General features: G+C 38.1%; 1 protein-coding gene across 1 annotated transcript in view; it reads left to right on the top strand.

Moving 5' to 3' along the window:
- Tyrp1 (tyrosinase related protein 1) overlaps positions 1-16498 on the top strand; it is a 17838-nt gene extending 1340 nt beyond the window's left edge. The window contains exons 2-7 of the mRNA XM_055591653.1: positions 1156-1478; positions 4309-4513; positions 9050-9217; positions 10807-10986; positions 15392-15538; positions 16293-16498. Of these exons, the coding sequence (XP_055447628.1) occupies positions 1156-1478; positions 4309-4513; positions 9050-9217; positions 10807-10986; positions 15392-15538; positions 16293-16498 (1229 nt within the window). The remainder of the gene's footprint in view (positions 1-1155; positions 1479-4308; positions 4514-9049; positions 9218-10806; positions 10987-15391; positions 15539-16292) is intronic.
- The last annotated feature ends 359 nt before the right edge of the window (positions 16499-16857 follow it).

Genomic DNA, 16857 nt, shown 5'->3' with positions numbered 1-16857 from the left:
GTATGTGTGGGCGTGCATGTGTGCATGTTTGTGTATATGTATATGATCATGTGTATGTTTGTGTGTGCATACCTCTGTGTCCTCTTTAATCTTTATGTCTTTGTAAAGTGGGAGTTCTTTTTATCCAAATATCATATACATAAAAATTGAGCTTAAGAAAATGTGCCAGAGCCAGTCCTGATGAGACCTGATAGGCTAGGGTCAGATAGTAGGGGAGGAGGACCTCCTCTATCAGTGGACTAGGGGAGAAGCATGGGAGGAGAAGAAGGACAGAGGGCAGTATTGGGAGGGGATGGGGAAAAGGGCTACAGCTGGGGTACAAAGTGAATAAACTGTAGTTTAAAAAAAAATAATTTTAAAAGAAGAAAATGTGCTAGAAAACAAACAAACAAGCAAAAATTCTGCTGCTAGTGGCTCACTTTAATCCCAGCACTCAGGAGACAGAGGGAGGAAGATCTCTGAGCAGGCCAGCCTGGTCTACAGAGTGAGTTCCAGGACAGCCAGGCTACACAGAGAAACCCTGTCTTGAAAACTGAAACACAAACAAACAAAGAAGTGGAAAACATTTTAATACCAATAATTAACAGAAATATGACAATACGTCATAGAACCATGAATCTGCATGTAATATTAAAGAAAGCTTTTAGAAACACAAGAGTAAATTGCTGAGACAAAGAGAAAAAGGGAAGAAGATCAGTCTAAAAACAGATTTAATTAAGGGTATTCTTAATAACATACAGATTGGGAATCCATAATACAAAATTCCCATGTGCTCCAAACTCTGAAAATTTGAACCCTAACATGGTATCACAAATGGAAATGTCCATACTGTTAATTTTTGTTTTAAGAACAAAATAGTGAAACTGTGTTTAAAAACTGTCTTCAGGCTATGTGTGTAATGAGGTGTATATGAAACAAATCGATTTTACATTTAGCTTTGGACCCAATCCCTAAAATATATAAGAAAATATTTCAAAATATGTGAACTGTAGAACATGTCTGGTCCCAAGCATCTTGGAAATGATATTTAACCAGCTAAAGAACTTATGAAAGACTTGAACGGGTGTACATGTGGTCCTTAATGTGTACAGGAAGCACAGCTTGTTGTAATATGACTGTGATAACTTTCATGTCTTAATTTTTTCATGCTTAAAGTCAGGAGAAATCTTCTTGACCTAAGTACAGAAGAAAAGAGCCACTTTGTCAGGGCCTTGGATATGGCGAAACGCACAACTCACCCTCAATTTGTCATTGCCACAAGGAGGTCAGAAGACATACTGGGACCAGATGGCAACACACCACAATTCGAGAACATTTCCATTTACAACTACTTTGTCTGGACACACTATTACTCAGTTAAAAAAACCTTCCTTGGGGCAGGACAGGAAAGCTTTGGTGATGTGGATTTCTCTCATGAAGGACCAGCTTTCCTCACATGGCACAGGTACCATCTGCTGCAGCTGGAGAGTGACATGCAGGTATGCTCAGTTGTTCTTTTCAGGGCCTTACCCGTGGTCACTACAACTCACTTAAGGACAAGGATGAGCCGCGATGAAGCAACCGCATTATCAGAGTACTTTTGACTTCCGGGGAGCTCCCTCCCACACAGATGTCTGCTAATTCACCATTGGTCTTTCGTGCAGTGAAATGAATGTAATGTTAGGTGAGGGGGGGGAAATGAAGACCTGTTTAGGCAAGAGTTAAAAGTTTGGTCATTTTCTAAAGTTTGATAAAGAGAACAAAATGACTTAGGAAACAAGAGACATCTCACTTTCCAGGTCTTCCTCTTCTGTGGAAGGTAAGCAGTTGCCTTCTCCTGGAGAATGGTATACCTGCATGGCTCACTCTTCCATCCATACGAATCCCTCCTCAAAACAGCTGATGGTTCCAGAACCTAACCCTTTCCATTTTTCACTGAACTATATATTTTTTCTATACCCAGCACAATTTTAGGACTTATAGAAGATCCCCACACAAAAGCATCACATAACAGTAAAAAAAAAAAAAAAAAAAAAAAGACAGATGTGTTCGATTTCTTGGTGGTAGCAATCATTTCACTGTATGTGTGTGTGTGTATACAAACAAGTGTGTATATATGCTGTGTGTGTATATTCACACATATATGTTCATATATAAAAAAACACCATTTCATGTACCTCCCATATATATAATTTATAAAAGGACCTCAAAATGGCATATCTGTAGAAACTAATTGTCTTTTAAAGTGAGATATTTTAAAAGGAAACATAAAACAGACCTCAATTCAAGCACAGTAATGTTTGTTTTGTTTTGTTTTGTTTTGTTTTGTTTTTAAGCAGATTCACTCAAAACACACTAGTGTATATGGTGGCATAAGCCTTTTCACTAATTGAACTGATTTTTGAGAAAAATAGTCATTCAACAAGTGAGTAGTTTTGATTTTGTAAGTTCAGCTCAATGATAAAGTATTTGTCTAGTAAGCACAAGGCCCTAGGTCCAATACCCAGCTCAATTTTTGTTTGTTTGTTATTTGGTTGGTTCTCTGTTTTATATTGTTTTTGTTTTTCAAGACAGGTTTCTTTGTGTAGCTCTTAGAGCTTACTTTGTAGACCAAGGCTGGCCTTGAACTCAGAGATCTGCCTACTCTCTCCCAAGTGCTGGGATTAAAGGTGTGCACCACTACTGTCCATCAAAAGTTACCTATTATTGGGTTCAATTATAAATTCTATAAACTAAGCTTGTTTCCTATATGAAACAAGAATCATTAGTCTTTATCACAAAGTTAAAGTCTTAAAATTAACTAAAATCACCTACAAACAAACAAAACCTGTTCAGACTCATTCGTTGTTGAGACCTTTTTGTTCATTTACTGGGTGCTGTGCTAGCATTGCAAGGGAAAATAGTGGTTAGAAGAGACAGAATCGATGCACTACACCACAGAAAAAGACAGTTGTCAGGACTCTGTCCATATACAGGTTGATGCTGATTAACTGAGTCCATCTAGTCCCCTCAGCATCATATTTTAAAGCTCTGGTTACAAGAAAGACATGTAATAGATTATGAGTAGATAAATCTGTCATCTGTAACTGACTCTAGATCTTCATTACCTCAAGGCGTCTTCCCAATGACACACCAAAATTAAAAAGCAGGTTGGAAGTGTCTAAAAGCCTCAGTTCTGCCAGGGTAACCTCCCCCTTGACAACCTACATTTTTCTAGCCCAGAGCACAAGGCATTATCATGTTCCAGGCTACGCGTGATATGCAACACCCTATGAATGTGCCTGAGTGCCAGCTGCCCAGACACAGCTGGTCTTGACTCACAATGAGCCCTTGGAAGTTGCCACTAACGTCCGTGAAGAACAAGGACAGTTTTTGTATGCATAATATAAACCCTTGGAGATCAGTAACTGGAGGTGCTTTGAAAAGCTTTCAACTCTCGAACATACCCAAGGATAAGGAGATGCCTGCCAGAAGGGAGCTACAGTAAAAGAGCAGAAATTCACCAGGTGTTTGAAAGACACAGAAGGCAAAAGCAGCTCCACACTAAATCTCCTGCTCTGCAACTCTCCCAGGGCCAAAAAAGGCAAATGAGAAAAGCAGTATTTTAAGGAATCTAATAAAACAAAGATGTGTCCTTGGCCTCAAGCATTTTCAGAAAGTGTGATTGGGTTTTAAAATGGAAACTAGGTCATTGGTCTTAACAATAATAGGCACAGAATTCATTCTGTTGCTGTTTAGCATTTTGGCTGTGAGCTTCAAGAAGATACCTGTCTTCCTAGTATCCGAGTGTAGTCATAAACAAAACTCCTTTAGTGCTTTGCAAATAGAATCTGTGTGAGACAAAACATGGGGTCTGTCAGCAAACCAAAATCTACCTAACTAAAGTCATTCAGGCCACAATAAAAAACAAAAGCCAAAAAGTTACTGTTACTCAAATCATTTCACAACTGAGATCACATGCTGCTAAGAGTTCATGGTGCTTCAGTTAAAAATAGAAAAGTGGAATAGATAGAAACATCAAGAATTTTGATATAACTAATAGAAATGCAATTATCTGCCAATAATGAAAACAATGTTTCCCCTAAATTATTTGTAAAAATTTCTGCATGAAGTGAGTTTCATTGCTTCTACTGCCTATATGACTCCTTCAACTAAATTCCAAACTTTGTTCAATAAGGTTCTTGACTTTTCTGGCATCCCAGACATAAATGATGCACTCACTGGCTCCTTATGTAGAAATAGCTAAAGGAAAAGGACACCAGAGCCAAGCAGGCAAAGAGACAGGATATAAGTAGAAGCAGGGACCACTAATGGATTTCTATCTTCTAGGAGATGCTGCAGGAGCCTTCTTTCTCCCTTCCTTACTGGAATTTTGCAACGGGGAGAAATGTCTGCGATGTTTGCAGTGATGACTTGATGGGATCCAGAAGCAACTTCGATTCCACCCTTATAAGCGCCAACTCTGTCTTCTCTCAATGGAGAGTGGTCTGTGAGTCCTTAGAAGAGTACGACACCCTGGGAACACTTTGCAACAGTAAGTTACAAATGACAGCCACTATTCTGATTCTTTATTATATATAGACATGGTGCTGCCTGCAAGGCCCTTCTTCAGGATGAAATCAGCGATTCATCTTCAGAGAATCAGTGCAGATGCATATTGAGCACCCAGGAGACTCAAAGCAGTCTACAAGGTGTTACCCAGTACCTTTTGTATTTCATTGCTTTTTCTCAGCAATTTTGTTGGTACATTTCTAACTTTATTTTCAAAAAAGCCTAGAGTTGATTAATCCTCTTAATGCACTCAGAACTGCTTAGCAGTCATGTGTCTTGGGTTGGAATTTTGCTGAAAATGTCAACCAAGAAAATCTGAAATGTGCAAAAAAAAAAAATGTTGGGGATGCTTTGGACGCAGGACAATAGGGAGGGAAACAGAGAAGGAAAATTCCATGTTTGTTCAGTCAGAGAACTAAAACCCAAAAAGGATATCCTTCATCGGGATGGGCTTCAGAACAGGAAGATGTAGTAACAGCAGTGCCGGCAGACTCTCTGCTCTCGGTGCTCCTAAAGAGAATGGACATGTCTGGCCACTGTACCTCTGCCGCAGAACACTCTGCTTTACACTGGTCTGTTCATGAGCTTTCCATTTTCTTCCTTGTGCTATCAACACAGTTTTAATTGTTGAACTTCTCTGCTATTTCTTGCTTTTTCTTCTTCAGGCATTTTCAGATTTTTTAAATATTTGATTTTCCATATAAAATTAGAGTTGTAGCCGGGATCAGTGGCATACGCCTGCAGTCCCAGCACCTAGGGAGGCAGAGGCAGGCAGGTGTCTGTGAATACGAGGCCAGCCTGGTCTGCAAAGTGAGTCCAGGACAGCCAGGGCTACCAGAGAAATCATATCTCAACAAAACCAGAAAGGAAGGAAGGAAGAAAGAAAGAAAGGAAGGAAGGAAGGAAGGAAGGAAGGAAGGAAGGAAGGAAGGAAGGAAGGAAGAAAGAAAGGAAGGAAGGAAGGAAAAACGTAGAGCTGTAATGTACTATTATGTGTGTGATCTATTACTCTGCTTGTATTTTAAACATCAACTTTTGTATTGCTTTGGAAGCTTGAAGAGACAATATGGTCAAAGGAACTAAGTACATTTTCTCACCATTAGAAAAGCATTTATCTTTGTATTAATACAAGAAACGTGATACTACATGACAGTTTCCTTTAGAAGTCTAACACCTGAGCAGTTGGTTCCACCTTGTGACAGAGGAATGAAATTGAAGGTCAGAGTATCTTCATGTGCTAATACATTCATCTTTCTCAGCAAGCTGTTATATTTAGGGCTGAGGGATTTTGGACATTTTCTAGCCATGCTGATGATTAGATATAACTATGTGTGTGTGTGTGTGTCTGTGTGTGTTCATGACCATAAGTGAATGTGCAGATACACATGTGTATATGTATGTGTAAGCCAGAGGACACCGTCAGCTGTCATGCTTTTGGCTTTGTCTACCACTTTTCTTTTATTTTTAATATGGTGCCTCACTGTACAGTTTTGACTGGCCAGCAACTCACTAGGTAGCCAGAGCTGGCTTCTAACTCAGAGAGATCCAACTGCCAGACTACAGCTTCTCTCAAGTGCTGGGAATTAACACTAGGCTCCAGGCTCTAACTAACATTTTGTGGAGGGGGTGGCCAGTCAATATTTCTTACTGCCCCAGAGACTATCAATGGCTCACAATCAAGCCTTCTACCTGCCCCCACTTTCCCAATGCCATTATTGCAAGTGTGCTCCAAAGTACTTCATTTTCTTTTCTGTAGGTTCTTGAGTCAAACTCAGGTTGCTCAAGCACTTGACTTTCTATAAGCTCTCTTCCCAGCTTAGGAGGAATGATTTTAAAAGAGTAAATGAAAATATGGCATAAGAGGAAAAAGCAAAAGTGGATTTCATTTTGTCATAGCTTTAACAAGCCTCAAAAATTCATGAGAAGTTGAAGAGTACTTATTCTGGGTTAAACACATTTTCATATTGCCCACTTTGACAATTCACGATGAAAGAATCAAGCATCAAATTTATTGAATGTGGTAAAGATAGCTGGCAAGATGGATCAGCAAGTAAAAACTCATGTTGCTAAGACTAATGACCTGAATTCAATTTCTGGGACCCACATGGTGGTCATCTGACCCCAACATATTCATGCGCATGTGTGTGTACACACACACACACACACACACACACACACACACACATACTTTTTTTTTTTTTTTCAAGACAAAGCTTCTCTGTGTAATCTTAGCTGTCCTGGAACACACTCTGTAAACCAGGCTGGCCTTGAATTCACAGAGACACACCTGTCTCAGCCTCCCAAGTGCTGGAATTTAAAGGTGTGTGCCACCACTGCCCAGTACACACACTTGATTTTTAAAATCAAACATAGTAAAGAATAAAAAAAAATAAAAAAAAACGGCTGTGTCGATCACATCATGTGTCTCATAAAGTATAAAAGTCTTACTTTGTCTTGTACAATTCTCATGGAAAATATTTCTTTCATCTACTTGTCTGAGAAGATTTTATCCATTTCCTCAATTTCATTGACATCTTCAGGAGACTGATTAGTGCATGTCCTTAGATCAAACTTCCCTCGGAGATTCCGTACTTAAAACATTGCTATCTTCTTGTTTCACTCCATTCTTTCAACTGTCATAAAAGGGCTGCCATTCATCATACAAGAAGCACTGGTTCTTTCTCCACAAGATTTTTCAAACCTATTTTTCCCTCATACATTCTGAACTTCCCATTCATTCTAATGTGGAAATTTTATAGGACTGTAAGTCATAAGACATTAGTGGCTGAATTGATAGAGATTGTCCGTGTGCAAGCTAATTTTCAAAACCACTGAGCTAAAACTAAAACGACTCAGCTGTTTTTTTGACTAACCAAAATTTTGACATCTTTTACAACCCAAACTCTCAACCATGAAAATAAACTAGGGTGCAGTTGCTTGCAACCAAAGTAGACAGAATTTTCCTTCATGGAACTTATTGATAATTCTTCAGACAGTAATCTTCAAAATACTAGTTTAAAGTCAGACAAGATGTAGGCAGGAGTGGTGGCTCATGCCTAGAATCCCAGCACCCAGGGATGCAGAAGCAGGTGAATCTCCATGAGTTCAAGGACAGCCTCGTCTACAAAGCAAGAATACAGGATAGCCAAGGCTACATAGAGAAACCCTGTCTCAGAAAAAAAAAAAAAAAGTCAGATGAGATCTAGTAATGCCCAAAGGTTTTTGATGATCATCTACAACCCCAAAATGTACATGGGCACTGTAATCCTAATACAGCTCTATATTTTATTGCTATGATATTTAATGGTTGTTAAGTTACTATAGCAGGTAGGCAAAGCTGTGCTAAGAATTCAGTACAGGACATTGGTAAATGAAAAGGAAAGCAAACTGAAGTTGCAGTGTTGTCCCTTGGAGGCCAATGGATCATTTGCCTTGTCTCTATGGGGCACTTACAAGTGTATTGATCACCATGGAATACTCAGGAAAAGTGGTCATAACCACTCTTACCCTGCCCTCTTTACCTAGGACTCCAGTTTTCCTCCGCTTCTAATAAAATAAATATAACCTTCTCAGCCTGGCACTAGATTTCTTCACAGTATAGCCCTGGTCTAGTTTCCCATCATCCTGACAGTCTGCTCCTCTCCTTGCAAGCTCTTCCCCAAAGAAATCACTTTTTACAGCAACAGGAAAGTACACAGTGACTCCTTTTCACCAAGAAAACACCAGGCACTGTGCCAGGAATGGTGAGAGAGTTCATGGTCTCCTGAGGCAAACAGAAGGAAACTTATGATTTTGTGCCATTGCCCCTCTCTAGACAATTCACCTTGAAAAATCTCTCTGATTTTAGCTATGGAAATTCTTCTCCAATAATAAAGTCATTCAGAATTCCTTATAAACTTATTCTTTTTTATCTCTCTCTCTCTCTCTCTCTCTCTCTCTCTCCCTCAGCTCCTTGTTCCCTCCCTCTCTCCCTTCACCTTTATTCTCTCCCTTAAGACATCTATACAACCTTTGGAAATGATGATGATCTTAATTGATTCTAAAAAATGGAAAATATGTGTTAATTGAAATACGCACAATATTACAAGTAGATTTGAGGGTATTTTTTTCTTATATCTCTGAAGACTTGTAACAGATGGCATTTGAATGAAATTTTTTATATTTGTGTGAAATACATATTTTGTTTTTTATTTAGTGTATAGGATTATTTTTAAAAAGAAGGAAGTTTCTCATTTTCTTACACCCTTGTGAGAAAGCTTGTTGCAACTCAGCAGCACTCAGACCCATGCCTTTCAGTGTGATAAATTTTCCTTCCAATGTGTGTGTGTGTGTGTGTGTGTATGTATGTATCAGGTTGTCTCAGAAGTAGGTCAAGATAATTTAGATGTTTTTCGCAGTAAGCCTGTCTTTTCATATTTCTTCCATAAAGATCTAGTTTTCAGTGTTCTCACTCTATATAAGAGAACAATGCTCAGACCTGTATACATTCTTTAACTGTCTGCATGCCTTCCTTCCCTAGGCACTGAGGGTGGGCCAATCAGGAGGAACCCGGCTGGAAACGTGGGGAGACCAGCAGTGCAGCGGCTTCCGGCACCACAGGATGTCTCTCGGTGCTTGGAGCTCAGAGTGTTTGACACACCTCCTTTTTATTCAAATTCTACAAACAGTTTTCGAAACACAGTGGAAGGCAAGTAAAGAAAATTGTTGTTTGGAACTGATCTAGTTAGGAGGGTAACTGGAGTGCCCCAAATTACATGGCTTTGGATGTCATATGGATTATGTGGGTTCATATAAGCTGGCTGTTGATTTTGATTCAATCACAATTTCCAGTTCAAAAATAAGGGGAGTATCAGACTCTCTTTGGTCATCAGAGAAAAGCCAGGAGGGGATTATCAGTTCAAACCTCTTAAATATCTAGAGCCTCTTTAACATGTGTAATAACTCCAAGCTGTAGCACTGGCAGGTGACTTTCATAATTATAAAACTGCTCCATAAGAAAAAAAAAAACTAAGAATAACAATCCTTTTAAGTCCCAATTACTTGACAGTTTATAAGGTCTGGTTTGGACAGTTTTATTTAGGTTCCAACACCTAGTAACAAATTTTAAAGATCTATAAGAAATTAAGTAAGTATCTACCAAGTTTTAGCTTGATTTTCCTCACTCCATAACAATAAACATATTTTTGAAGTTTAGGAAGGACTGTTCAAATAGGGTGCAATGACTTTTCTAAAATAGAAAACAATAATATTCAGATACCTAGAAGAAAATAATCATGTCTAACTTAATTTTAAATTTGTTAAAATTGAAATTGACCTGGAGTTCCCGCATCATACTTGGTAGGTGCTCCAGCCCCTTCACAGGGGATAACCTCTCTCTTTGATCTGAGATATGTAAGATGTAAATCTAGTTGTTAGTTTTAAGACTGTGCTCTTTTACTACCAAATTGTATATTCTCCTTATGTTTATTTAAATAGTATTAACTCACTGACAGAAATGATTCAATATTTAGTCCATATAGATGCTAAACTGGAATCTATAAGGCTAAAGTACTGATTTTTTTAAAAGCAATATACTATGTTTCTTGAGTCAAAAAATGAGGGAACAAGTACATGAACATGAACTAATGAATGAGTGGCTGACTGACTGAGTGAATGAATGTGTATGCCTAGCAGTTCAACCCAATCAGACACACTTAATTCTATCCCCAATCACAAGCCTCCAACTGCTTTCTGATCTATTTTGCATTTATCTACATATCTAAATATGTAGAGGCATTACAAAAATTCTCTAAATACTTTAACAGTGATCTTTCCAGATGTTTAAAACTATATAGAAAAAGTAGCAAATGGTTACACTTTAGTATGCCCACAAAACTAATTATCTGAAAATATGCTGGCAGTCATTGAAAAGAAGGGTGGTAGGAGTTTCCAGGACAGTGAGAGCAGTGCCCCCACTGGTGGCAGCAGTAACTGGATGATTTCCACTTCTCTGTTTCCATGTAGAACAATCTGTACCTTGTCAAAACTCAGCATTCATACATTCGGCCTGTTATCCTTTGCACGTCACTATTGTTAACCTAGAAGCTGCCTTTGGAATGCCACACTAACCAGCTCAGAACTAACCTAGTTCTGAGTATAGCGAGCAAATGTCACTAGCCATTGCTACAGATGGGAATCTTTAGCCTGGCGACTGAAACAACTGAAAAATTGTTTCCTTGCATAATCATTGCTGTTGACTATCCTTACTTTTATTTTCATCCTTACTTTTAAATGTAGGTTACAGTGATCCCACTGGAAAATATGACCCTGCTGTTCGAAGCCTTCACAACCTGGCCCACCTCTTCCTGAACGGAACTGGAGGACAAACCCATCTGTCTCCCAATGATCCTATTTTTGTCCTCCTGCATACTTTCACTGATGCCATCTTTGACGAATGGCTAAGGAGGTATAGTGCTGGTGAGACTCTTTAATGTGCTTTTTCCAGGCTTTGCAAAGGGATTATTCTGATGGTGGGGTTATCAATTTATGCTAGCCTTTGACACACATAAAATATGCTCCAAAATAAAGATGCAGTAGCTCTCCCAAGCAGCCATTGCCAAACATTCAAAACCACTTTGGAAACTGCACAAGTCTTTCCATATGGTCACCATTCAGGTAACACTGTTGGCATTTTTGTCATGAAAAGGTGACTGACATGTGCCCCAGGTTTTTCTCACTTATATTTTTCCATAAACCTTCTCATTGCTTTTTCATATAAAAAGCAGATGTTTTCTTGGGTTTCACAAAACATGCCATATCCGTATTCTGCTCTTCTGAGTTATATTACCTTATGGCCTCACAGAAATGGAAATTTGCTCAACTTGAAAAGTTAAAAGTTTTTATATCACACCATAGGAAATCTCTTTTAAGTTTCCGTGGATTCTTTAAAATGTTATTTTAAAGACCTCATTTACTGCACTCCTACTCAACTAAGAGAAGTGCATTGTTTGTCCAAACCATGAAATATCTTCCACTAGTTTAAACATCATAAATTTTGATACTTTGCAAATGTTCTGTGTTTTGGTCGCTGTGCCTTTAGCATGTACCTGCGCTAGTGAAGGTTAGCTCTCTACTGCTTTGTCCACCAATGAGGCCACTCACACTTCTTTGTGTGTAACAAAAGGCTCTGTTGCAATCTGCTCCATATATTTAATCTATGTTGGTCAAAAATATAGTATACTGTCAGAAATCATTTAAGAAACAGTAATTCTCCATGTGTGGTAATATCTATAAGTCTGGTATTCAGAAGTTTGAGGCAAGGGATCTAGAGTTTGAGTCCAGCCTGTGCTTTAAAGTGAGGTACTATCTCAAAAAGAAAATCAGACAGGAAGTTCCCACATAAATGCTTGCTTAATTGTCAGTCTTTAATGAATTGGTGTATACAACTCCTGCTTCGTAATTCATGTGTATTTACATACATAGCAACAACAGACAATGAATTACTTAGTTACAGCATTAGTTTCTGTCTTAGTCATTGTTCTATTGCTGTGAAGAGACACTATGACCCAGACAACTGTTATAAAATAAAGCATTTGATTAGGTGCTTACTTAACAGTTTGAGAGGTTTAGTCCATTATCATCATGGTGGGAAGCAGACAAGCATGATGCTGAAGCAGTAGCTGAGAGCTTACATCTGATCCATGGGCAGCAGGCAGAGAAATAAAGAAAGACATTGGATTTGAAGTGGGCTTTGGAAACCTCAAAGCCCATCCCAGTGAAACGCCTCTCCAATAAGGCCATGCCTCCTAACCCATCCTTCTAATCCTTCTCAAGCAGCTCTACTCCCTAGTGACTAAGCATTCAGATCTATGAGGCTACTGGGGGCCATCCTCATTCAAACCACCAGAGTTTCTTTAAATTAAAATAAGAAATTCATACATTTTATGATTCTGTCTGGGTACCGTTATCTAAGTTTTTCAGCTTCGCTAATTTGCAATCATGTTCTCCATGCCTTAATCCATATCTTTACTTCAGGCACTTGCTTTTACCAGTCCCTCCAGGATTCAACTTAATAACTGTAAGAACAAGATTGTTCTCTTTACACTAATATTTATAAAACCTTGGGTGTGTTTAACTGTGTTAATTTTATTATAGCACTATATAAACTGAAATTAATAGGTTGAGAATTAACAAAATCAGCTCTTCTTAAGTATGGTCTTTGGGGAACCAGCCAAAAATATGTAAATAACATCTATGCATCCATTACCAATGTTGTGGAATGTTAGGGAGTGGAAATAATCTCTTATTAGAAATTTCCAGAAGCTATGAAATTCTACCTTTCATACTCTGGTTTAAAAATAATTAATATGCATTCATAGAAATTTGTTAAAAGACTCTTTAGGACTAATCTAAGGATTGCTGATCAACAAGAAAGCTGTGCTTTTTTTTACTCTCCCTCAGCCTCTTCTGTTTAAGCTCTGTGTAGTTTAAGAATTCTTAACTACTTAGAAAGCAGTGGATGGAGACAGGCCATAAATAGTATTCAGCCTGTGACATGAAACATGATCCTAAACTGTGGAAAAAGTCAATGCTGAAATTTTTAATGAAAATGAAAACTGACCAATCAGACACTTTCTCAAATATTCCATTTCTTTCTAAATGTCCATTGGGAAATCATGAAATAATGAGATCAGCATGAGTAAGAACTTAGGAAGAGTTTTTTAAAAGTTCTACAAAGCAGAAGGCTTTTTGAATGAGTCCAGGAGCAGTGAAGATAGGGTTGTTTTTCTGAACTCTGTCAAAGTTTTCCAACATATTGAAGGCTCTTCAGAAACCATAATTGTAGAAATTTAAAAACCAGAAGTCAGAATAATAACAGTAAAAAAGCTAAAGTAGGATATTGCCTTACAGTATGATGGTGCAGAATCTTATTGTTGGACACAATACAATACAGTACAACATATACAAATGCTGAGAATAATTATGGTCATGCCTACTCATTTATTTTGTGAGTTTGTTTACTTGTTTATTTGTTCTGAACAGAGTTTCACTATGTAAGCCCAGCCTACAACTACCTATATAACCCACTATGGCTCGAACTCAATGATCTGCTTGCCCTTGCCTCTCATCACTACTATTTTAAATCTAGGCAACATACAATCCAATATCCCTCTTCCATTACTTTAGAATTATGTGTTATTTCAAAAACAGTAGCCCAAAATTCCATGTTTTTTTTTTTTTAGAAGAAACAGTTTGTACATTTCCCAAAATGATTACTACTTCTTGAGATAGAAAGGAAATGAAGCATTCATAAATCCATTCACAAACATTACTTGAGGACTTAATGTTTCCTGGACAACATACTAGGTATCAGAATTAGCAAGCAGAACCAGAAATAGTTTCCTCCTGGAATTTTCCCACTTGTTGGTAGAAATTAAGATAGCCGAATGTAAATCAATATAGTATAGTAGAAAGTGGAAAGTTGCTGTAGGTAAATAAAACCAGAAAAATGGGATTGGGAATGATATGTGGACAAATGAAAGATCATTACAAAACAAAGGAACAGGAAGAAGCCTGCTATGGCTGGAACGGATGGGTATTGGGAAGAAGAGGTGGGAGCAAGTGGGGTCTGCAGGAAAATGGGAAGACACTCAAGGTCACTGCTTTACAGCCTTGGAGAAATGGAGCTCTTAAGAAGCATCTTGCAGAGCAAAGTTACATGAAATCCAATTGTGGCTGCTGTTTTTGCTATGATTTCTCGGCCCATTTCAGTGAACTTTTTCCTGTAGCTGAAGACAAACTGAATTTAGAGTGATCAAGTCAGGATTCAATGAACAGGTAAAATGGAGAGTTTAAAATCGTAGTTGAATTATGAGCCTCAACATGTAACTTTCACAGGTTACTATCACGACAACAGGATGTGGGGCTTTGAGGACCGGAAGTTGACTTCTTTGTTCAGTGGACCTACACCATGAAATACATTCGAATAAATATTTTATTTCCTGTAATATATGGTAAAGCTAAAGTCACAGAAATACAAAAACCATCTCCATTTCTGTGCCTGACTATTTCTCAAAGTAAATGATGAATCATCCTTCCATAACTCCTCCGCAGATAATAAACCTCCCACAAAAGGAAATCCTAACCCCGGGCTGGCCTCACATGCTCCAGGTTTCCTACAGAAAGCAGTCAGTTCCCCTCTGTGGCACAGATCCAGCTCTGGTTTTGTGGTATTCTGTGTGGTGTTTAATAGCACTCACATAGTTACAAGAAAAACACAACTCACTTTTGACACAAAGAACCTATCCTCACTTTCATCCTTGATGACAAAAGGCCACTAAAAAGATTAATGCCTTCTTTTTAAATGGCAGTTTTCGCAGACGGAGGAGAGGCAACAGGAAAAAATAGTGTGTTAGAAATCAGATTCAAATTTTAAGAACTTCTTGCTTAAGTTAAAGATGGCCATTAATTTAATACTGATTTCTCTCTGTGTAAACTGAAAAAAAAAATAGAAATATTACATAGATAATTTGAGGTCAAGGACTACCATCTGTCGAGTTTGAATTACAGACCATGGTAGAAAAAGGGTAGGACTTGCTCTTTGTTGAATGAAAAATATGCCTTGTGGATTTATTTAAATTAGCGTGTGTAGTTTTAAAACTGAAGAGGTGATGAGACTCTTATATAGAAATGTAACTCAAGTTCATTGACTTTAAACATTCTATCAAGACGAGCGTTGGTGCCACATTCTCCCTGATGTGTAGTGACACTTGCCTTGTGCCTATATTTAATGTAAACTGTGAAAACACTTTCCATATGCTTCTGCACATTACCCATTTCAGAACTTAACAACTACTCTGGTATCAACTTCCTATCATTTTAGATATTTCGACCTTCCCACTGGAAAACGCTCCAATTGGGCATAACAGGCAATATAACATGGTACCATTCTGGCCTCCAGTTACCAACACAGAAATGTTTGTTACTGCTCCGGACAACCTGGGATATGCTTATGAAGTTCAATGGCCAGGTCAGTTTTGTCAGTGTATGCTTAGTGTGGTATTCTCCAAAAGCAAACTTGTCATCTTAAAAGTAAGGTCCACACAGTCATGAGGTAAGTGTGTCATATTGGATATAAGGCTTTCCCATAGATTCTTGGACTAACAGGTGGAAATTTATCACTTACTGAGTACTCACTTCGAACGGTATTGAAATAATTGTGCAACACCCTATCTTATTTAATCTTCATAATCTTTGGAGACAAGTTTTTTATTTCTCACTTTGCAAATAAAAAAACTCAAAATTATGAATTAATTCTAAAACAAGAAAGGTTATATTTCCCACAAAGGAGAGAATACGTTTTAAACTTAGATCCCTATAAATGATGAGGTGATGAGATATTCAAAGCTGATTTTCTGAGATTTTAAAAGTCAAGACTTACAACTGTACATTTTCCTCAAGGAAAGTAACAGTATATCATGAAAGACCACAGAATGTGGGACTTGAAAAGACTAGTCTCTAAAACCAGCAGATCTTCCTAGAGCCTCTCAATTCTTTCAGCTATCATGTTTTTAACTTTAGAATGGCAGTTGATCTCAACATGTCTCACTCACAGAAGGAATTAAATACTTTCAAATGGCAGGTGCTAGGCTTAAGCAATATGGCCAACAAAAACTAAATAGGAGGGTCTTACCCAGAGTGCCTTGAGCAGTGCCTAAATGCAAGCTGTCCGTTTGCTGTGATAATTATTTTAATATTTTATTCTCATCTTCTTTTTCAAATAGGTCAGGAGTTTACTGTGCCTGAAATCATTACCATTGCTGTAGTGGCTGCACTGTTACTTGTCGCTGTCCTTTTTTTGGGTGCTTCTTGTCTGATCCGATCTAGGCGCACCAAAAATGAAGTCAGCAAGCCTCTCCTCACTGATCGCTATCAATGCTATGTTGAAGAATATGAAGAACTACCAAATCCTAATCAGTCCATGGTCTGACAGCCGCCTGCTTGTCCTCTAATGCAGTAAAATGGGAAGCAACCTGATGGAAACACAATTGTCTTTTTGCTTCCTTTCTTTCTTTCTTACATAGATCTGTGTTGGAATGAAGGCATTGTTTTTCAGAGCTGAGAATTCAAGAATCTTTTCAATGGGTTCTGATTATTAGTTCTATTTAAGATGACACATTGTACCAGCTCCATGACATCCAAGAGGAAATTGTGGTGACCTTTGTGGTATTCTAAAGACTTCCTGTATGAATAAACAATGTTTCCATGTAAACATCTCTTCTTCAAATATATGAGTGGCCATTCTTACATGTGAACATGCAAGTGCATTGCTATTGTTGATATTGGTCA

This window comes from Psammomys obesus, unplaced genomic scaffold (genome assembly GCF_907164565.1).
Source record: "Psammomys obesus unplaced genomic scaffold, mPsaObe1.curated_primary_1811, whole genome shotgun sequence".
Taxonomy (NCBI): domain Eukaryota; kingdom Metazoa; phylum Chordata; class Mammalia; order Rodentia; family Muridae; genus Psammomys; species Psammomys obesus.
The sequence above is the reverse complement of the archived record's forward strand: the minus strand, read 5'-3'. Positions and strand labels throughout refer to the sequence as shown.